Source organism: Tetrao urogallus, assembly GCF_951394365.1.
Source record: "Tetrao urogallus genome assembly, chromosome: 12".
NCBI classification, from domain to species: domain Eukaryota; kingdom Metazoa; phylum Chordata; class Aves; order Galliformes; family Phasianidae; genus Tetrao; species Tetrao urogallus.
Genome location: NC_136825.1, coordinates 16,868,538 through 16,892,262, shown reverse-complemented (window position 1 = coordinate 16,892,262; position 23,725 = coordinate 16,868,538). Strand labels below are relative to the sequence as shown.

The following is a 23,725-nucleotide window of genomic DNA, read 5'->3' as shown; positions in this document are numbered from 1 at the left end:
GGACTTTATCCTTTTCGTATCTTTAAAGCTATTGAAGTTAAGTTCCATCAAGCCAAATTTCCTTTTGTGCAGTATACAGTTGTTGGCTGAGTAATTAAGGAAAAGTTTGATTACTAAGTTTTCCCTCCAGAAAGCTTCCTCTAACGGGACGAGCAAAACTTTGTATGCTTGTTTGCTACTAGCTGCATAGGTACCTGTGTGGTTTGAGTAGCTGCATGCTGTTCTACAGTAAAGGGCAGAAGCACTCACTGAAGGTTTGATGAGGGGCAGGTAGTGCATTCCAGTAATTCTGTAGGGTCTGCACTTCATGCAGTTGATAGCCTAGTAATCAAAGGTACTTTTGCCATTTTGGTTAGATTCCATTCAACGCTTTGGATTGGATGTAGTGTGTTTTTTTCATGGGCAGGCTGCACTCCTGGATAACGCCAAAAAATGAGGCAGTGGGAGCTGGGAACTGAATTTCTTGGAGAAGGTTTAGGGTGGAAAAGCAAACTATTATGGGATATAAATCAGCAGTTAGATGAGGGGAATTCTGGACTGAGTGTCTCTTCCCGTTGCCCCTGGTTATGGCCTACGTTATGTTGATAAAGCATGCAGTCCTGCTCTTAGATTACCTGTGTAAGTACAGTAAGCACATCTGGTGAATTTGTAAGCACTGCAGTAAATCTATGTTCATGCTTCAGACTTCCAGTTTGGTCTTAGAATGCTTTCATTTATTTATGTTTCCTCATTTTGACTCTGCTCTTTTCAACTGGGTAGTTCCTCAATTCTGTCCTTCCTACTTTTTTTTTCCCCCCCTAGAGGTAGAAATTTCTTTCTCTACTTAAATTATGCTGGCACTTGTATCACACTGTGTGTATGTTGGTTTTTTGTTTGTTTGCTTTAACTACACATGGATTTCCCGTTGTATAATGACACAGGTGAAGTAATAGAAGGGGATTTCACATAGGGTGGGAAGTTGGAAAGAAGACTTGGCAAGAATGTTACAGAATAACAATTTTTATCATGATTTCAGCTGTCCCTTTTGTTCTTGATTGCAGCTCGGAGCCGTGGAGAATTCACAGCCCTTCCATGATGGGAGAAAGGACAGACTGTGCTAAGTCTCATAGCTCACTGGCTGAATACAGCCCCGTCAGTAAATCAGACAAGACAGATCCAAATGACCACTCTGAAATACAGGATGGAAACCAAAACACAATGCAGCTGAAGAAAGAAATATCTTTGCTAAACGGGATAAGCCTGATAGTAGGCAACATGATTGGCTCAGGTATTTTTGTCTCACCCAAAGGAGTTCTCATCTACAGCAAATCTTACGGATTGTCTCTAGTAATTTGGGCAATTGGAGGGATTTTTTCAGTCTTCGGAGCTCTCTGCTATGCTGAACTTGGAACCACTATTACAAAATCAGGAGCCAGTTATGCGTACATCTTGGAGTCATTTGGGAGCTTCATTGCTTTTATTCGTCTGTGGACCTCACTTCTAATTGTTGAGCCGACTAGTCAGGCAGTTATTGCAATCACCTTTGCTAACTACATAGTCCAACCTTTCTTTCCATCTTGTGATCCTCCATATATTGCTTGTCGTCTCATAGCAGCTGCTTGTGAGTGTAAGTATTTCTACCATGGTCATTTTTTTTTTATCTGCAATTAAGTTTCATTTAATCAAATCCTACCAAATCCCCGTGTTGTGTACTGAAATGATTTGAGTTACACTAGGAAAAACAACAATTTCAGGGTATGAACAACTTTAAAGTATTATTCTGTGAGTTGATGTGTTCTAATGCAGACGCAGAACAGTGTTTAACACTTCTAAGTTGACTCGCATGAGAAAAATGAAAAACAGGTTGTTTTCCCTCAGAAAAATTAAATCAAACCCTGAGATATTCTTGGTGCGTTCTTACGCTGTGAATTCTGCTGTAATTTATTTTTCAATAACATCTCAGTGTAGACATGATTAGGTAATTACTCTGGTCGATTTTCAGAAGATCAGAGAATCACAGAATGGCTTGGGTTGGGAGGGCATTAAAGGTGATCTAGTTCCAAACCCTGGTGGTGATCGTTCATTCAGGGTTCTTTATGCTTGTGATTAACAGTAGCATCAGAAAAAGTTGTACCTGTTATAAAGCTGTTTTGAAATCAGGAAATCTTGTGTGCAGATAGAGCACTGAAATGTTTGTAATCAGATAGCTGGCTTGGTTAGTCAGTATAGAGGAAAAACATCATGTGCTTCAAATCAGGATTGTTTTGCTGCGTGGAAAGAATGGAACTGATTGTACGATGTTTGTTTTGATTTTAGGTATTTCATATTAAGTTTTTATTCTACATGCATGTTCTTCATTTCCAGTACAGAATGAAAAATATCTTTCAGAAAGTCTGCTTGGCAACCCTTGGTTATGTACTTTGCAGTCTCACTGCATGCTGTGGAGCCTGCCCTCCCTGTCATCCTATGTTCTATGTTCTTGTCATTCAGCTGATAGGCAACTCGAGCTTTTTACTGATGCAGGAAGGAGATGAGCTGTTCTTAGTTGGTTCCCTTCTGAGGCAACAGGGAGCCTGTTGAAATAGCTGTGATGTTCCTTGTGTGGTTGTCTGTGCAGAACTGTGGGGAGGGAACAGGCGCAGTAACCGTGTGTGCTTCCAATAGTTGAGCTCTAATTAGCTGTAGACACTCCCCTCTCCATTTTTGGGGGGTTAATCTGTTGCTGCTCGGAAAGCACTCACGTGGGCCTGGAGGCACAGCTAATGGGAAGAATAATGACATACTTTCTACAAAAATATCTGTCAGCTTACTCAACTGTGTTCCCTCCCCACCCTCAGATATATGAGCACATTTTGTTGTGACAGCTTCAGGGCAGGAATGAAGGACCTGTAACATCATGTCCACGTTCCTTGGACAGGTACTGTCCCAAATTATCCTGGCACAGATTTGTTGCTAAGAGAGGAAATCTAGCATCTTTTGGTTTTTAATTCCTCCCTCCCCTCTCCCTTTTCTTCTGAAGACATGACAGCAAGGTCACAGTCCTGGAGATGAAAGACTTGTTGTAACTGTCCATGCTGTGGTTTAAATGATTGTCTTGCCTTGTTCCAGGCCTCAGGCTGACACAAATCCCTGCTCTCCAGCTTCATGTGGCTGTTGCTGCTGAAGCCTGTGCTGCTCCCTGGCAGGGCTGCAGTTGTGTCATTCCTTACCTGTGGATAAGGGCAATGCTGTGTTAATGAAGCTGCTGGCAGCCAAAGTCTGAACACTGGTTATGTATAGATTGTATGTGAAAATAGGTGGGCTCTTGGTGGTGTTTCGTTCTAACTGTAGAACAGCAGTACTCTGGTGATGAGTACTGCTCACAGTACTCGGAGTTACGCAGCACTGCTTTGTCATTTGTTTTGGAAACTGGGTTGGCATCTGGTGCTGCAGAACTAAACATGGCAGTTCACAGCAACCTTAAGTAGCTAAGTGATATTAAATTGAAGAAAACATGAGAGGATAATGTTATTAAAAGAAAGGACATGATTTGTTCAGATTCTTCATTGTTTTCTTTCATTTATCTTTTTTAAAGAGTCCAGAGACAGAATAGCATTTTACCTGGGGAGCAAACTTTGATTCAGAATAAGGAAGAGCTAGTAAGAGGTGCTCCTAATTGAAAATTCCTGAAAAAAATATTTGAGAAATGCACCTTGCAATACACCCTGTGAGCAAACACTCAGTGAGTAATACCAGGCGTTTACTCTGAAGAGCAGAGACCAGTAGAGTTGTTTTTATCCTGAGGGTTCTTTGCTAGCTGGCACTGCTGCCTTTTGAAATTTGATACAACTATTTTTCCCCTCTTGCCAAGCTGTGTGGAGTCTGGTTCAGCTGTTCTGCAGTGCCCACACCAGCAATGAGATCATTACCCTTCTTTTGTTATCTTTTACATGATTACTCTCCTGTTTGGTAACTGTGCTTATTACTTTTATATCTTAATAGGATCATATTATTCTTGGATTATGGGAAAGGAAATGATTTATCACATCTCTAATTTTGATTTGCTGCCACCTTACTTCTTTATCAAGTTGAATTTTTATGTATGCACATGTTAAAAAGACACAGCACAGGAAAATTCTGTGGAGATAAAAACTGCAGTGCAACATAACCAGGTTTTTGCTAGCTAGTGGAAGCACTGAGAATTGGAGGAAAATGCAAAAGGGTTGAAATAAAGAATAGAATGGTAATCTGGATAAGCAAAGTGTTCACTGGCCGTTTTTTATTGAGTAAAGGACACTGAAGATAGTGAACCTGTGAAGTATTCAGCATTGGAGTTCAGGTTGGCTCTCTGCCTGAGCAAAAAGCAAAGTGTTGAGAGCCACAAAAACAGTATTTCAACAGCAGCTTGAAAAGCATTTTTGTGGGAGTTGATCATATGAGTAAGTTTAGTCAGCTGCTGCTAGTAAAATACTTGTGAAATCTGGAACTTAAGCTCTATTTCAATCTTGTGAAATAGGTCTGACACTGATTTATTGTGGGGTAGAGGGAAGGATGTACTTTGAATATGCAGTATTTGCTACCAGTTCCTAAAAATACAGAATCATAGAATAATTTGTGTTGGAAAAGATCTTAAATATCATCTTGTTTCAATTCCCTGACACAATATTGCAATAGTTACCATGTCATTTGGTCAGGTCTATTCTAGTCTCAGTTGTTAATTCAGTATAACACAACTGGAAAAGAGCAACAAATTGCCTGTGACCAAGTTCTGTATTTTAAATACTTTGTGGTTGTTGAACTCATCCTCAGACTTAACAACGAAGGGGGGGAAAACCTTTTAAAGCACTATTTTAAATATTTACTTATAGGATTTTTTGGATGACCTTTCATTTATCGGAACAATATTGGTAAATTTAAGTTAATAATTTCATGCCTTGGTTTCTCTAACTTCAAAATTGTTGCAGAATGTATGTGATGAGGGGTAGCCAGGAAATGGATCATGTTTTTAGAGGACCACCAATGTGGGGAAAGTCTTTCCTTCGCTCTTTTGAAACAGTGTGTTTTATGTGTGTTTCCTCTGTTGTTTTTTGGTTTGTTTTCAACCAGTGTGTTTTCAATACCTACATGCTGGTACTCTGCTTGGTTTAGTCTAAGTAGCAGTGTAACAGGTGAGTGCTTATTATCTTTGAAAAATGAATTAAATTGAATTATGTTCAAATTGCTTTTTAATTTGTTTTTTTTCTCCCCACCTCTAGGTCTTCTAACATTTGTAAATTGTGCCTATGTAAAATGGGGAACACGGGTGCAGGATATATTCACTTATGCTAAAGTTGCTGCTCTTATTGCTATCATCGTAACTGGAATTGTTAAAATATGCCAGGGTAAGCATATAATCATGGAGTAATATGGCACTGTGATAAGCTATCCTATCTCAGTTGACTTTGAGCTGGGAGAAAGAAAGTAACTAATTGCTCAGCCATTTCATGCCACTTACTGCCTGCTGTGGGGAATAATAAAAGGAAACAGAAAAATGCAGAGCTAGCAAAATACAATAGGAGTGAAGAAAGCTGTGAGTTCCTATGCAAGAACATCTTACTTTGCACTGAGGTCAACTGAGTGTTGTTTTCACAAAATTAACTTAGTGCGGGTCGGAAGGTGACTGAACCTGAAGGCAGACAGACGTGTAAGAGCATGTGACCAGATCTGTGTGACAAAAGCTCGTCGTTGTTTTCATGCTCAAATCCTGAGTGCTGTTACAGCTGTTGAAAGTTAGAAAGTTGATGCTTTGGGGGATTTTGTGTGTCTTGTGTGTGCTGGGCTTGTGCCTTCAAGTTCAAGGAGAAAATTCTCAACCAAGTTTTATTCTTTGCCTTTCCCTTGAGGAGGATTTACTGCTGTGCTAACTTAGACAGAATAATTAGACGTAACTTAAAATGAATAAAATTACCCTGCTTCAAAGCTGCCATAAATGCCTTTTCCTGTGAGTCCAGCAGCTTATATCCCTTGCTCTAAGTGGTTGTTGCTGAAAGAAACTACTGCGAATGGAGCAAGAATAGCACAGCTGAGCACCTTGCCAGAGTGCTCTGTGCTCAGCATGTCTGTTTCATAGCTGCTAAGCTTGTTCCATACTAACTTCTCCTTGGCTCATTTCTCAATTTCTAACTCAGCAATTACTCTGCCTATGTTTGTGCCAAGGGAATAGCAATCTGTGATGAGGATAAAAAGCAGGAAATAGATGTGAGGATAGATAAGAGGTCTCAAATACTTCCTGTCCAGTTCTGATGAAGTCTAAAGACTTTGGGATGCATAGTGCAGGGCACATTTTGGAGTGGCATAACAAGTCACCATTCTGTATGTGTGAAGTAGTCTGAATATATGCAGCTGCCAAGATGAGGAAGGTATTTTGATTTGCTGAAGGTCAAAAGCTGACATGCATTCTCACAAATGCTGGTACAAAAAACACACGTTTCCCTCTTAGCTTGAAAAAATTTTCTCAGCAATACTTTATATTCTCTTTATTGTTCTGTTGCCTGTTATTAATAGATAACTGTTTTTTTTATTATTTTTAAATCTGCTTTTATGTATTGTCACTGTTATCTGAAAACAAGCCTAGTCTTTGTTTTATGCATGGGCTAAATGACAGGAAGTTTAAAAGGTTACAGCAGGAGAGAGCGAATTATTTTATAGTGTTATTAAAAGTCTGAGTGCGATCACTGCTCCTTGTTTGTAGTTCAGTCTGAATCCAGTGTTCCTCAAGCTTTTGTGCCCTTGTAGGCAGGAAGGTGTGTTGTTATAGTAGTAGTGTCATCCACAGAGCATAGCTTGGAGTTCCTTACGTGCTCTGCTTAGTCTCATGGCTGAAGCACAGAGTGGAGATGAAGTGTTCAGTAGGCAGCTTTGAGGAAGTTACAATTTCTGAGTTTTTTGTGTCTGTGTGCCAAACTAAAAGAAATGTCCTGGTGTATTTGATTATCCTGCAGCTCATTGTGTCTTCTCTGTATGCAGGATATTCATCACACTTTCAGAACTCTTTTGAGGGATCTTCTGTTGATATCGGAGACATTTCCCTCGCACTCTACTCTGCCTTGTTCTCTTATTCTGGTTGGGACACGCTCAATTTTGTGACTGAAGAGATCAAAAACCCAGAAAGGTGAGAGATCTGAGCTTCCTAAAACCTGGTTATTCCCAGCTGCTCATTTTGTATGTCTTTTGCTAATGAGTTCTAAACTTATATGGAAATGAACGAAAACTACTCCATGCTCTCTGATGGCAAGGCCATGGATAATCACCAGCTAAGAATTATTAGCTTTAATCAAAGTTGTGAGAACTAATGAGTCTAGATGATTGCAGAATGCTCTATTCAATGCTTGATAAGCTTTTAGTTCAAGCCAGCACGTACTGTTGGAGTGGGTCCAGAGGAGGGCCACTGAGATGAAGAGAGGGCTGGAGCACCTCTCTTATCTGAGGGAACTGGGCTTGTTTAGCTTGGAGAAGAGAAGGCTCCAGGAAAACCTCATTGTGGCCTTGCAATACTTGAAGGGGGCGTATAAACAGGAGGGGGAATGGCTGTTTGTGAGGGTGGGTGGTGATAGGACAAGGGGGAATGGTTTTAAACCGAGACAGAGGAGGTTTAGGTTGGATGTTAAGAGGAAGTTTTTCACCCAGAGGGCGGTGAGGCACTGGCACAGGTTGCCCAAGGAGGCTGTGGATGCCCCATCCCTGCAGGCATTCAAGGCCAGGCTGGATGTAGCTCTGGGCAGCCTGGGCTGCTGGTTGGTGACGTGCACACAGCAGGGGGTTGGAACCAGATGAGCATTGTGGTGCTTTGCAACCCAGGCCATTCTATGAATCTGATACTTTTAGTTGCAACAGGTGTTAATGCTGCGCTGTAGTAGCTGTGCAAGTCTGGGCTATGTTTATCTGTGCAATAATTCTAATTTAATATTGAAGAATGTTATCTTTTACATGAACGCGTGGTATAAAAGTGTGACTGACTACACTAGTCCTGTTTGGTCTTGAGTCTGTAAGCAGACACCTTTATGTTAAAAATAGAATGCCATTTGATTTTTTTTGCTTCCTATTATAAGCAACAGCTTGGATTGCTGTAGCTGGATGATAAAGAACGTGAGTTTTTGTTGTTTTCTTTCAATTCTCCCAGCAGTGGACTTGTACAATTCCTTCTGTTACTCCAGGGTTCTGTGCTGTGCATTTGTTTAACAGTAGAGTTGTGTGTTAAAAATATAAAATAGTGGATAATTATTTTTAATTCTAAAAATAACTATTTTTAGTCAGACTGAATTTCAGGTTGATGACAGTATTTCTTTGAAATGTCTTGCAAAGATTTATTATAGGTGTTTAGAATAGATGTCCATGTTATGTTTGCAATTAAAATGTTTGTTGTTTTTGCTCCTGCTGAAAGGCATCCCCTTCTGAGTGCTGTACTTTCCCATCTCAGAATTCGTGTATTGTTCTGTGTTGACAATTGGGTAACACCTGTGTTAGGTGCATTGTTTGTGGAAAAAAAAAAGTCCCACAGGATACATGGCTGATGAAAACTTCTTTTGGTACGTTTGTTATTTACAGGCAGTAGTGCCTCACACAACTTTCGTTGACAAATGAAGCTGATAAAATTCAAATTCCAGCTTTCTGCATTAGCCTGGCATTGAAGAATCTTCTGAAGTGTGCTTCATTTTTGTTTTGTGGTTCTTTTGTTCATTTGCTTTTGTGTGTTTCTGTTGTTGTGTTCATGTCAGATGCTCATCTGTGTCACCATTCTGTGTTTTTGACTTTAAAGTGAGTGACTGGGAGAGGAAGGCTGAAAGAAGTGCTGTGTATATTTGGTTCCAAGTCCAACCATGCACCTCACACTGCGAGTCCACCACTGAACCATGTTCATAATCACCAATGTTAAGCAGCCTGCTTAGTTTGTTCTGTGCTGTCATGAGTGCAGATGAGATAAAGGCTTTTACTTTGGCGTAGTGGATCTCCATGCTCTCATGCTAGAGCTACAGCATTCTCCAGGCAGAATGAGTGCAGTGGCTCAGAGCTCTGCCCTTCTGGATTCTACCTATGGTGCTTAACATGGCCAGTAGGAAATAATTTAAGGCAGGTGGATTTGAAGGCTGTTGTCACTGATCTGGAAACCCTAAAGTTAGGGTGTTGAAGAACAGCGTAGAATCTCTCTTTGTACATAATTTATGTGAAGATGTACTACATTACATTTCTAATTCTGCTAGTATTCTGTATTAGAATTTTCAGTTTTGAAAGAAACCGAAGTCTTCCAGAGCTACCTATTTTGAAGTCTTTATTTTATCTTCGTACCTTTCATCTCTAAGGTGAAGGATGCAAATCAGTGAGATAATTCTGTTACTGATTTTTTCCTTAGGCTGTGGGTTTTATTATTTCCTTGTCTTACAGGAACTTGCCCCTGGCTATTGCTGTGTCTATGCCAATTGTGACTGTCATCTACATTATGACCAATGTAGCTTACTATACAGTGCTGGATGTTCAGGCTGTTCTCTCTAGTGATGCTGTGGCAGTGGTAAGTTGAACATGTAGCACTTTGCTGTGTTACTCACCCTTCACTTCTTAGGGATGTGTTCCATGTGTTTCTCAAGCGGAACAAAACAGGAAAAAAGTCCTTACTCTCCTGTAGTGCTTCAGTGAATACAGAGAGAAGAAAAATTCGCCGTGAAAATTTGATCTTAACGTGAAAAATAGTTAATGAAATGATGTGCAATGGTAATGTATGAGCAGACTGAATAAAATAAGCTCAGATACAGCTTGTTAATGTGTTTTGCATGGAAGCCAACAAGACTTGTGTATTTTGAGCTGATTGTAAGTTAGATTCATTAGTACATAATGGTCTTTTCTGTTCCTTCATGCTGTAGTATTTAAAAAGCCCAACATTCTGCTTGGGTATTCACTGGTGTGATGCATATCTGGAGAGGAATGTGTTGCATTAGCTTTTAGCTTTAGTTTAGCTTTACATCTCCTTTTCAATAACTTAAATCCCCGTCTTCCCAAGGTTGTATTAATCACAACAACAGCTTTTAATATTTAAATTGGTTTTTTGTTTATGGATAGAAGTTCAAGTCCAATTAAAGTATAAAGCTTCTTAAAATGAAAGTCGGACAAAAGGTGTTTTATACTCAAAGCTGGTCATTATACAAAAGTGAAGGTTTGTTTTTTTTGTTTTGCTTCCTTTTCCTGTGGCTGTATTTCTGATTAATGTATCCTTTAGATTTTATGGGCAAAATCTCACCACCTGTCTGGATATTTACATTGGAGGAAAAGAAATAGCCTTCCTCCCATTTATATTCCCATGTAGCTTCTAAAATTTAAGTAGCTGGACAATGGGCAGAGAGAGTTAAATTAATCAAAATAAAGGAAATACTCACTTGGTTCCCATAAGGGATTATGTGATAAAAGCTGGTTTAGCCAATCAGCAAGCTCTTGTATAAATGCATTTGGGCAGAAGGTTAGGCAAGAGCACTTAGCTGACATATTTAAAACTTGAAGTATTGGGGTTTAATGTAAGCTTGCAAAATAGTTTATGGTAAATGTGAGTTGTAGGCTGTTGTCTCAAAAGTAGTTATGCAGACATTTATTTCAAAACATATCGAAAGCAGATAAATTCTAATCCTTGGCCTCCTCTTAACTTGAATGTAGAGATGGCAAGTTGTCATAAAATTCATCATTACAGACTTGATGAAACACTTCAGAATGAAACAAGAGAAGACAGGGATGGAAAATATTTAATTTTGAGTCAGCATGTAGGAAGGGTCATGATGTCTCCACAATGTTTCTGTTGTAGGCTATGGTATCCCATACACAGTATCTTTCAGTGCTCTCAATAGTATTTTAAATTCTTCTCTATAATGAATTAATCCAGACAAAACTAAAAGCCACTACAACTGTCCATCATGAGTTCAGGAAAGCAATACTCTATTGTTTTCTTTAGAAGATTTGGAAAATGTTTTGTTTTGACAGCAATGAAACTCTCCAGAGCAGGCTGCCCACCAAGAGCACGCTGTGTTTACTGCTCAGCTCCTGGCATTGCCAGCACAGAGGGTTCACACGGCTGTTTGGTGATGGGACCAGGAGGGCTGATCCACCTTGGGAACTTTGAGGGAATGGTTCAGTCTGTGGCCCATCCAGTCCCTGTGGCTGTGGAGAGCAGGTGGTTGCACTGCAGCAGGAATGGGTGACTAGATAAAGAAGGGATCAGGGATGCCTGGACATTAACAGGCAGGTGAAACCCAAGGCTAATTCTTTGTGATTTTACCTGTACTTCATATAGTTATTTGACTATATGGTTTAGATAAATGAGTATATATTTATTTGTGTATATATACATTTGTGTGTGTATACATATATACACAATATAATCATAATGAAATTGCAGCTCGCAGAGATGATCAGGTCTCCTTTTATGGGATGCATGTGAAAATGGAAGATTAAAAAAAGAAGGAAGGTGACTTAATCCTCAGTAAGCTAATTGCTTGCTGACATGTTAGGTGACTAGAGTATAAATGAAAATGTGTTTGAGATTCCAAGGGATTTATGGGTTGTGATAGTTTTAATGGAACTTAATGGGATGATTGACTTTAGACATCTACGGCTGTGCTTTTTCATTAGATCTCAGGATTGCCAAATGCTTGCACTTAAAAGTTTAACTAAACTAAAGGCATAACTGTCTAAAGGCATTTTTGCTGAGATGCTACTGGCTGGCAAACAGTGTTTTGCTGAGTGCCATTTCTTATATCCCTTTTGGAATGAAAAGGTGGAAGTTCAGCTGAACTTAACACGACTCATTAACGATTCCTTTTTGTTGCTGATACAAATTCAAATGCCCAGTTATAGAAACCAATTTTAAGCTTGGTCTGCTAATATATTAACAATCAATGTGGACCTCAGCAAGGAATGGGGTAGAGCAGAACTGGTGATCTGACACACACACGCTGTGTAATGCTTGCTGATATTTCAGATTGCGGTAGATGAATGCAGAAGGTGTGCTCTTGGAATATATCCTCTGGTTTAGTGGTTTAGCCTGTCCTAAAAGGGAAGCTGCCCTTAGCTCTGAGTCTGCAGAACAGTGCAAACCATTAAGCAGCAAATGGCAATAACTGGGAGAGTTTCTTCATGAGTGCATTGTGGGCTATGTGAGCAGACCACATGTGATGTGTGACACACACAGCTGTCGTTTCCTTTTTATCTTGTAAGTAGTGGTTACATAAAATTACTATAAGGAATTTTTAAAGAAAAATTTCAATAACGTTGCTGCATTTCAGAACCTTTTGTGTAGTAAAGCAGCTGCTAAACTTAGCCTGTCTGCATCGATCTGGGTAGGAATATCTTTCTTACATTCATTTCAGTCGAACAGCTTTGAGCTAGAAGGAGCATGCCACCAGTTTCTAAATGAGGAGAGGAAAGGTTCCAAGTAAAAGAAATGGTAGCAGTAGTGCATCTTTGCACATCACCTCACATTCTGTTTTTCTTAATGGCTGAGAGGTGAAAGAGGTCTTACCAAGGACTGATATGAAACTAAACAATATAATGTCCTTCCTTTTAGTTCAGCATGGGCTTTGCTTCTGGTTTAATTCCACTGTCAGAGCTAAGAAACTCAGTTTCTTAAAGTTCTTTTTTTGTTGAAGTAAGTGAAGTAATGTGGCAACAGCTAGCTTAGGAGTCTGCAGATGCTTTTCAGCCATTTGCTGATCATGTGAAAATCACTTCCTTCCTCCTGTCAGTGTTTCAGTTCTCACTTCTGTTTCACTTCTGTACGCAAGCCATCACAACCGCTGCTGTTGAGATTAATGCACATGAATCAGTTCCTCTGTAGCAAAAACACACAGAAAAAAGTGCAGAAATTTTATTTCAGTTCCCCATGTCCTTGAACAGCTATTTCTTGCTATTAAGAGTGCCGCTGTAACGTTTGTTCATGAAGAGGGCAGCTGGCTCCTCAGTCACTTGATCTTTTTTGGGCTACCTCATCTTCTAACAGGGAAGAGTGTGCTAGCTGGCATACCCTGTGAACATAGCTTGTTCCCTGCTTCTTCTGTGTGGTCGTGTCTTTTTTTCTTTTTTCTGTCTGGTTGATTGCATTCATACAGTGGGTAGCATTTAGCAGCTTGCTTCCAGTCAGAAAAATTAAAAATGCTTTGTGATAGAAGCAGCTGATTGCTCTGCATAGCTGGCTGTCATCTTCCACGAGGCTGTACAGCTCAGCCATCTTTATTCCAAAGCTACAGCCAATTTCAGCTGTGTCTTTGAATTCTATCTTGTGAATCTGGCACTGATCAGTCCAACTTAACCTGGTGTGCTCATATTCTAAAACAGGCTTGCTTTGCTTTGGCACCTCCTCCTCCAGTGAGATAGAAACGTGGGAGTCTGTGTGACTTAATGGTTTAAATTTTCCATGGTGGACAGTTGAACAACTTTTGAAATGTTCTTTTTTCTGAATTTAGCCAGAAATTACCAAGTTACTATCAGACCTTGTGTGTTATTTGCCTTACTTCATTTGGCCAGTCAGTGGCTTTTTTCCTGAAGAGGGAAACCTGCTTGTCTTTAGCTGCCTGTGTCACATCCACTATCCTTAGTTACGCTCACACCTTCCAGTAAGGTTCCTTTGGATGAAATGCATGTTCTGTACTTTATAATGGAAGAACTGTTTATTAGAATTATCAATAATACAAGGAGATAATTATGCCTCTTTAAATAATTCGACCAACAGAATGGCAGATGAAACAAGAATGACAGGAGATCTGTACAATTTTTTCTTGAATGCCTTTCTATGTCACCTTTATGATTTTCTGGCAGTGCTTCCAGTTGATATTCTCCCTCTCTCCTGTCTTTATAATACGCAACAATAAATCTAACTTGGTCACACTGAGCAGATATCATACAATATCATGACAAATGTGATCTATGACAGTAAGAAACCTGATGTGCTCAGTGGCTTTTTTATTTGGGCAGCTTCCTGATCACCATAGATCATGGTCTATGTTTCCCTTAGGAATTAGCCCCTTAAAGGCCTGAGAAGCTGAAAACTGAGAAAACAGTTCAGTCTGCCAAATCTTGTAATGCGTGGATGCGTTTATACTCTGCCTCAAGAGAGAAGTCATAACAGAATTAATTGCACTTCCTGATACTAGCCAGACTGCTCATTATCTCTTTCACATTATATATGAGGTAAATATGGGCAAGAATGTTGTAGAACTGAGCCTGGAAAAACTTGCATGTGCAATGAGGTTTTGAAATGAGCTATGTAAAGAGGCTCTGTAGATACCTTTTAAGCCTTCCTAATCAAAATACCTCAGTCTTTCAGTGTAGCTTTGTATAAATTTCTGATTCCTGTTAGATTACTTTCTCTTTGCGTTTATCCATCTGATCAGTACTGTATTTCTGACTTGCCAGCATTGCTTGCAGTCTGTGCTCTCAATGCAGTCTGACATTTTTCATGTGCACTTTTATGTGCAGCCATATGATGAATGAACGAAGCAATTCTCATCTTCTGGTTCCTAAAATAAACGTGGGTCATTCTGATCGTCTTGTGTGCCTGAATTACTGGGTGTGAGGTGGGATCCTGTGTGCTTTGTTGTGGCAGCTCTTTGTGTGGGATAACTCCTGCTGCATTTAGTTCAGGGCATTCGTATAGAACTATTGTTTGGACACTTAGAAGGATAAAATATTCTTGCAACCATTCACTGAGTACCAGCTGATGATCATGGGATCAAACTAAGCCAGGTCACAAATGTAGTTAAATTAGTCATTCACGTCTTTAAAGGAAGCTGTAATTCAATAGTTCTTCTGGGAATGAAGCATAACATTGTGAGGAAATGAGGGCAGTTCAGCTGAGAAGTGCATGGCTGGGAGCACCTGACTTCTTTCTTCATTATTTTTCCTTGTTGATGGTCTGGGAAGAAAGTCAGAAAGAAGGAAGTGATTCTAGGTACGTGTCTCTCTACACTGTGTGTGTATGTATGTGTATCTTACATGTCCAATGTATGGGAGGGCAGAAAAAGACATTATCTTTAATTGCAAGTGCTGCGTAAGCCACTGAATTCTTTTATGTTTCCTGGCTATTAGGAACAGTTGTAGTTGAAGTCTGGGCTACAGGGCTTGACAGACTATAGCAGAGATGACAATTTAATCTCTTAATCCTTCTTGCTCTTTAGACTTTCTCAGAAGAAACCTGAGAAGAAATCCATCCCCATAGTGGTGGCTTTCTCCTGTTATGGTGGACTAAATGCTTCTGCTATAGCTGCCTCCAGGTAGGCTCCTCTGTCATCCTCCACATACCCCTCCAAATGCTCTATTCTTCCCCCTGTTGCCAGCTCATTTGTTTTTATAAATGCACTGCACTGCTCCCAGAAGTAGCGGTAGTTTAAGTGGAATTGGTCAGATGCTCAGTTCAGAGCCCAGCCCCAGCTCATTTATGGAGGATTCACGGTTGTAAAACTACAGTGTTAGCAGAAAGCAGCCACTAACTCTTCTCCCTCCCCTTTTATTTTCTCTTGGCATACTGCACGCGGTGTATGTGCTTGATAACTTGACTGTTTCCTGTACTTTTCTCTGTCCTTCTTATGCAGAATAACCACCTGTTGGTGCACGCAGTTGAATGCTTATCATGGCCACTTTTAGCTTTCAGTAACGTCCCCTGATAAAGAAGCACTATAGCACAGCCTTGGTGATGACATTTCTTAGCATCTGTCAAAATAAAGTGTTGGAGGATTTACTAGTATGGAAGTGAGGGATAGAAGTGTGATTTATGCATTAGTAGTAATGTAAGAACTTGGCTGATTTTTTTTTTAGTTATATTTTTTAATGTTGAAAGCAAGATGAGAAAACAGCTGCACAAAACCTTTGGGACTATACCTGTCACGTTAAGCTAGGCACTACCTCTACTAAGTACTATCTCTAGAAAGTTTACTTCAGATACCTTTCAACTGAGCAACTAAGTTTTGCTGAAAGATCATTTAGCAGACAGATCTACTTGGCAGACCAAGCTGAACTTTATGGATCATTCTGAATTAAAATACTCTTTTGCCTTTCCTTACCTAGTAAAGCGAAGCTCTTGCTGTTAATGCTCCACCCTCTGTTCTCTCAAGAATCTCATTCAGAGCATCAGAAAATAAATCAGAAATGATAGTGTGGATAAAGGCCCTGAGTGGGTTACTCTCTCTTTCAAAGGGGCTGACTGGTACAGATCCAGGAAAATTAATGAGTTAGCCTTTGAGATGGATCAGTAGTTCTTACATATCTTAGTGTCACAAGTCTGCTTCTGGAATACACTGACTGTGCAACATCTTCATCTGTGTATGTTCTGTGGCAGTGATACCATGGATACCTTAGTATCAGTGATACCTTAATGCTCTCCGGGTTTTACTGCCCATATGACTGACTTCTGTTTTTCAAGATGTGTGAAATAACATTAGCACATCTCAGAAAGATGGGATATGCATGATAGGATAGAAATGGACTTGAGTTAGTTTTACATTTGGCATCCTGCAATGGCCCTATACTAAATGTTCCAAAAGGAATTGGAAAACACAAAGAACAAACACAAACCTGCTTTTGGGGAAGGGGATTCTCCAGCTAGTTTGCATCCTTAGCATAAGACTACATCCTTACGTTTTCCTTCTTTTTTTTTTTTTTTAACTGCAGCTGTTAATGTTACTTACGCAAATGCTTATCATTTAAGCAACCTTACTAAACAGCTTAATCACATTGAGTGATTTCTGTATTTTAGCTTTGCATATTGAAAAAGTCCTCTGACAGTTACAAGGTTGGTATCTAACTTCAGTTGCTGTTTGGCTTTGGAAATGAGGCACTCCTGGCGTAAGTCATCCTTTAAAATGATTGAACATCCTTGTAACAGTTGTCTGTTAGAGTTTTCAGCTAGTTCTCATTCTTAACCTGTTCTGGAGAAGTTGTAATGCTTTCACTGGGTTATTACAAGATGTGTTCTGCTTTGTGAGATCAGTTTGGTCAGAGCTGCATTTAGAGCTGATAAAGATCTGAGAGAAGCACTGAATTCTTGTAATTAATCTTGAGCAGCAAAAATCTTTCATATATATTATTAATGTAAATTATTATTTGCTTTTTTTTGTTTCGGTGGACTGAAAATGGGCAATCCATGGTACCCAGTTTTTGTAACTTCTGTGGGACTTTGTGTGTGCGTGTTTTTCTTCTTCCCTGTGTTGATGTTGCATTTTGAGGGAACATATGCTAAGGTATCCAAAAAAGGAGAAGCAATGCTTAGTAAGAATTAGGTTGAGTTTCACAGTTAACTTTGAACCTTTTGGCTCTCACTGAAGCAATCGTGTGCTTTTGTGCTGTTCCTTAGCAGCAGGAAATCCTATTGTCTTTGAGGTTGAACTAGATCCAACAAAAGGATGGAATATTTTCCTTCTTAATGTGGATGGTAGTGTACAGCTAAGCAGAATGGGATTCTGAACCTTCACCTGGATGATGTGAAGAACAAAGCACTTCTGTCAGCCCAGACAAAAAAAACAGGAAACTTTTACTGACATAAAACCAAAACTTGGCCAGTTAATTATTCTGCATTACATTGAAGCTATATGCAGAGTTTTGCTTAAAAAAAAAAAAAAAAAAAAGTCTCTCATTGCATTAAAAAAAAAAAAAAATCAATTGAATTTAATGTAGGTTTTAATCAAACCATTCCAAAGTCATATCATAATATGGTATCATAAACATATCATAATGCGTTGCTTTTTTTAATCTTGTTCTTGGAACAGCCAAATCAAAAGTTGACCACTGTTAAAGCCAGCTTTATATTCTACCAACAAAGGCCATTTCTGAATAGTAATTCACTTTGACTGGACTTCCTAGCTCATAAAAAAAAGGTAATAAAGAGTAGTGGTTCAAAGGGGAGACCAACAGGGAGATGGTTCGAAGGATCAGGATATTAAAAACTGATCCAAAGGGAAAGTTTGTAGTAGAAAAGACAGATCTGTAGAAAGCTGAGCTAGATTATAGGCTTCTTGTGTCTGATGGCCTTGAAAACAGTAAAGAGAGCTGAAGGAGTGATATGAAGAGAGGTTTGTAAGATACGCGACTGCTACCTGCTGAGATGTGAGATTTTTACTGTGTATGTCCTAATACCCACGAAATCTTGTGGCGGTGTTTTTGAATACACTTGTGTAATTCATATATTGCTGTGCCATAGTGATTTAGTGCCAACGCAGGCCTTACCCCATCACTACTTTGACTGTTAGTTTGGATCAGGAGAAGGAATAATGGAAGTAATGAGCTGTCATAGATAGGATGCAGGTTACTATCTATGTGTGCTGTGCTTCTCCGATCACTGCTGTTCAGTGCCTCTTACTGCTTGCTGTGAAATCATGGGCTTCAGGCTCCTTAGCACTGTGCTACGGAAGGTCACATGCAGCTGGCCTGCAGTATTGCCTAGCACCACTAATAAAGGACTGTCTGAAAAACTACTTCCTCTATTAGCTGTGAGACTAGAGCCCAGCGGTCCTGATGACAGAGCTAAAGAGCAAAGACAAGTTGGATAGGAAATTGGAAAAGCAAGAGAATAGTCAATATGCTATACCTGAGTTCATTAATATGTTAGACACAATCAGATGTACAAGATTAGTGAGAAAATTGTAAGAACACTTCTGTCTTTTGTGAGAACTATTTTGTGAACGGAAAATGTGAGTCCAGGTGCTTGGGTAAAGAGTTCTGTTCTTGTTCAGAATGAAGAAATGAGAAATCCTGTGTGCTGCATTATGGATTGGCCCTACTATGTTATTTTTCCATATAAACTTACAGTAAAAGCTTTGATTATGTTGTTTTACATTAGTTACAGATATTTTCATGTTTGCTTTTTCTTTTATCAGACATTTGCTGACGAGGTGTTTGGTATCTTCAGTTGGACAATTCCAATTGCTGTAGCCTTTTCTTGTTTTGGTGGACTTAATGCTTCAATTCTAGCATCGTCAAGGTATCTCTTTTTGTTTAAAAAGCGTTCTGCAGTATTCCTGTGTGTTACTATTGCACTCATCTGTTATGAGTGGCAAAAGCGGTGTCATACTGGAACCTGTAACAAATAGCTGCAGTAAAATGACAGATGACGTAAACCACAGTGTGGTAAATGCAGCTCTGCCCTAAGCACTGCCTGACTTCCCTAAAGCTTCTGTATGACATAGAGTACAATTAAAGGTCAAATGAATGTTGTCTAGGAGGAAAGTTCCCATGCCTTTTAATTATTTGAATTGAATTATCATCCACTTCACTTGATAAGAGTTCTTACAGCAAGTTCTTATTTTTAAACATATTCACTTTGAACTTACTTTGTAATCGTAGTATCTTTTTCTCCAAGTAAAAGTTTTGAAAGTTGTTGCTATTAAGCTTTAGCCCAAAACCATAGAATATGGTAGAATCTTTTTTCCTGAGCCCTGATTATAGGCGTAGCTACTGGCTTTAAATAGATTTGTTCAAGCATTTTAATATCCTTCCCCTTCACTGAACATATGCACAGTGTCTCTATGTAGAACAAACACAACCTGGTGAGATCACAGAGCAATTTATGGCTGACAATAAAGTCAGACACAATTGGTTTATGACCAGACCTGCAGAAAGATCTCACTTAACTATACACCCATCTCTTCTGGTTGTCACTGAAAACTGTTCTGCTGTGAACTGCAATGTCTTCAACAATAGCTTTCAGATATATACACATTTTTTATAGTGATAGGGCTTTATTTCATTTTCTATAGACATTATTTCATATGGAGGATGGTTTTCTAAAAAGTGGTTGTTAATGACATGTTCCTAAAAGCTTATATATCTTTTTAATGGTTGTTGTAAAGTGCACTTTATAGGAGAGGCTGAGTCCATTTTCTAGTTTAAAGTACGAAATTTTGGAGTATAAACACATATATAGAATGCTATTGGTTTGTTTCTGTAATTTGTTCTTTCTGGTCTTATGGCCTCAATATCTACTTTGTGATTTGTCTTTTTTTAAAGGCTGTTTTTTGTAGGATCTCGAGAAGGTCACCTTCCTGATCTGTTGTCTATGATCCATGTAGAGAGGTTCACACCTGTGCCAGCACTGCTCTTCAATGTAAGTAATTTTTATTTTCAACAGTCTAGATCCATATGAACTATATAAAAGAAAACCTTGTTTCTACATAGGCTGGAATGAGACAATAGAGGAAACTCATACAAGACTGAGTAACAGTCTCAAAAAGAGTTTCTTAACTGGAAAACAAACAAAAAACAAAAAACAAAAAACAAAACCAAGCAACCCACAACCTGCTGTACTCCTGTTACAGTCAAAAAATCAGCACGGTGGAAGGGCAATATGAGAGCAAGTAGCAGAGGGACTAACACAAATGGAATGGTGTTACAAAAGAGAAGTACTCACCCATCTCTGAAGATTAAGCTCACAAGGAAAACTCCACAAGGGAGGGATCTGCAACCAGAGACCCTTCCCCAGAGGCAGCCAGCCCTAAAATGGCACCTAAGAGAGGTGCAGCCAGGCTCCACCCCTTCCTGTCACACAGCTGAACTGCATTCACCTGTGCTCCCAGGGCTGACCAGGTCCTTTCCCCTGGTGCTCCATCAGTGGTTCAGGCTGTGACTCAACAGTTACCATACAACGAACAACAAAGAAAGTTGAAAGTGACTGAATGTGATTGGATTACTTTGGTGACTGTTGTGTAAGATCTGTTAGCAGACTTGTTTCCTCTAAGCTAAATACAGATAAAACAGTTCATAAAATTAGTATGTGGCTTCTGTATGCAAAGTAAGCTGCAGATGAAGATATTATCAACTGTAAAAATTGAGTTACTGTATAACCTATCATGCTGATAAAAACCTCTAATGGATACTAAAGAGTTATTACAAACTGATATGGAGTAAGAAATTATTTCTTCTAATTGTGGGTAAATTGTAAGAAGCGTCGTACTTATACTCCTGCCTGCGTGGGAAACATCAGTACATCTCAGCAGTGGGAATACTCAGAAATAATTGTTTAGTTGATAGCACAAGGGAGAAGTTCAGATTGACTATCATCACCAGCACAAGGTGATTTCTGAGACTGCAGATTTTGAGGGAGGCATAAAATCGTATCGAACACCAAGGAGAGAAGGATGGTGTTAATGCAAAAGCAGCATAAGCAGTGTGTTTCAAACTTCTCTTGTTCATCCCAGTCCTATTCTTTTCTGACAGTGTGCTATGACCCTAATTTACCTGGCTGTGCAAGATGTCTTCAAGCTTATTAATTACTTCAGTTTCAGTTACTGGTTTTTTGTTGGTCTGTCTATTGCTGGTCAGTTATATCTACGTTGGAAGGAACCAAATCGAGCCAGGCCACTGAAGGTAAAATTTACTTATACAGAGTTGTTTTAAACCCCTCTATTTTCCGTAACTTTAGTGCACTAAGATCTGTACCATGCTTGTTATGCCCAAAGCTTACAAGTTGATAGGACACAAAATGTCTTCCATATTCTCCAGTGGAACATAGCTTGTTAGCTAGGTGAGAATAAGTAGGTATTGTAATAGTGTGCTCTTTTTTTGTACGTTAGTTCAGGCAGTATCCCATCTCTCTGTCAACTGAAAATGTCCAGTAGGCTAATGCAGTAGGGAACCTTTTTTTCCTTAAAATAGTTTCATTAGATTAGAAATCTCAAGTTAGGAATGCTTAAGTTAATTCTGTCACTGTAGACCACGTTTAACTCTGTTGGTATTTCAGTTTAATATCTGATCCTCTTACCATCACCTCCTACCTAAAGTTTATATGCCCCGTGACAAAGTCCTTGTTTCCTCTGATTGAATGGATTTGTTTAAAAGCATACAATTCTGCTACACACTTTCTTTGGACACAGAGGATGTACCATGCCTCATTTTGCCTCGCAATTTTTAGCAGCAGTTGTCTTGAAGATTTCATACTATTGTTGTTGTTTTTTAATGGTTTTAAATAACCAGACATACACGAGGAAGAACAAACTATTTCACAAACAGATTCAGAGAGAAGAGACTGTAACTGTCACCAAAACACATGCAATTGTAGATAATAGTTATGTCAAAACATTGTGTTATTTTTTCTGTCTCCAGCTCAGTGTGGTTTTCCCAATAATATTCTGCATATGCTCAGTATTTCTCGTGGTTGTGCCGCTCTATAGTGACACCATCAATTCACTGATTGGAATTGCCATTGCTTTATCTGGGATTCCAGTCTTTTTCCTGGGAGTCTATTTACCTGCATCAAGGAGACCTCAGATTATCAACAAGATTTTAGGTAAGTCTCTTCATAGATGTAGATGTTATTAGGAAAGAGAAAAATGCAGTGGGTGAATCTGAGTTCTTTGATGAAAAGAGTTGTGGTGGATTGACTCCAACTGGTTGCTCAGCACCCACAGAGCTCCCCACCCTCTGCAGCAGGATGGGGGAAAGGGTAGGAAGAAGAACAGCAAGAAAACAGTGTTGCTGACACTGTTTTAGCTACAAGTCTAAAGCATAGCACCATATGGTCTGCTATGAAGAATGTTATCTGCATCCCAGCTAGACCTAGTGAAAAGGGATACTGATTTTATGCTTGCTTATATATTCAATTTTTATTCACTTTTTTTTTTTATTCATTAAAATACCATCCTCTTTCTACAGATTTTGTCCTCAGTTTTTAAACACCCTGGTCTAATCAAGCACATGAAAAGTTGTGTTTTGTTTTTTTTTTTTTTTTTTTTTTTTTAAATTAAGGCTGATTAGTGCAAAAGGGCTGGATGTTCTTGGCAATGCAAATAACCTGTCTTGCTCAAATGTATCAGTCGGTTAAAGATGCTGTTTATGTCAGATACAGATTGAATTTTCCTTCAGTTGAATTACTGCAGTTAAGTGATACATTTCTTTCCAGCAGTGCTCTGTTATCATTACTGAGAAAGCCATAATGAGGGATGTGGGAAGGAAGATTTATAGCATAATCTTGGAATGTAACAGGATGTGCTGCTGCAGCAGTTAGTGCATATGTAAATACTCAATAATATTGTCATTGTGTGTTTTGTTTTGCTTTGCTTTTTTTTCTACCAATTTTACACTCTTAGTTATAGGGAAAAAAAGATTTTATTTCAGTAACTGGCAGAGTGCTTGAGAGGAGAAACACCCTAGGCTAGAGGTAATGAAATCAACAGGACAACTTTAAGTATTGTTTGAAAATACTGAGTGCTTTCTTTTGTGGTTTGTACTTCCCTTAACAGAAGTGAGCCAGCATTCTTGACAATTAACTGTCATTATTTGTGTACATGTTGTATAATTACAGTTGAGATGAGCACGAGTTCTGATCTGTCTTTTATTTCCTCTGCAGATGTAGTCACACGAAACATGCAGCTGCTCTGTTGCTGTGTTTTAACGGAGATGGACACAAGTGAAGGAAAGAAATTAGAAAACAAATCTAACTAAAATTTGAAAGCCATTCTAAGAACAGAAAGGAGAGTAAAGTGATTACAGCAGTGAAAGGGAATAAATGGAACTGGAAAAAGTGGGAAAACTGTTTCCGCTCATCTCTCAGAGTACTTGCAGATAGAATCCTGCATAGACCGTGCCCTCATGTCATCCCCTCACACTGAGATGTATTTCAGGGCATGTTATCATTGGATAATTATTACCTACTCATTTCAGGTACACAAGCTACACATAAATACTCTTCATTCTGAATTTTCTTCAGAATTGCTAGTAAAATGGTAAGAGCTAATGGATCAAATCAGATTTCTGCAGAAACTGCAAGTGAAGTAATGCATTT

At 39.1% G+C, this 23,725-nt stretch overlaps 1 protein-coding gene across 1 annotated transcript; it reads left to right on the top strand.

Annotated features, from left to right (window-relative positions):
• Window positions 1-1,074: 1,074 nt before the first annotated feature.
• On the top strand, window positions 1,075-23,385 carry SLC7A6 (solute carrier family 7 member 6; the record flags this gene model as incomplete). Its single annotated transcript, XM_079541646.1, has 9 exons — window positions 1,075-1,606; window positions 5,214-5,339; window positions 6,964-7,108; window positions 9,376-9,499; window positions 18,828-18,931; window positions 19,957-20,053; window positions 21,163-21,312; window positions 22,048-22,231; window positions 23,291-23,385. 9 exons carry the CDS (start codon window positions 1,075-1,077, stop codon window positions 23,383-23,385), a joined length of 1,557 nt encoding a protein of 518 aa, XP_079397772.1.
• Between the last annotated feature and the right edge of the window lie 340 nt (window positions 23,386-23,725).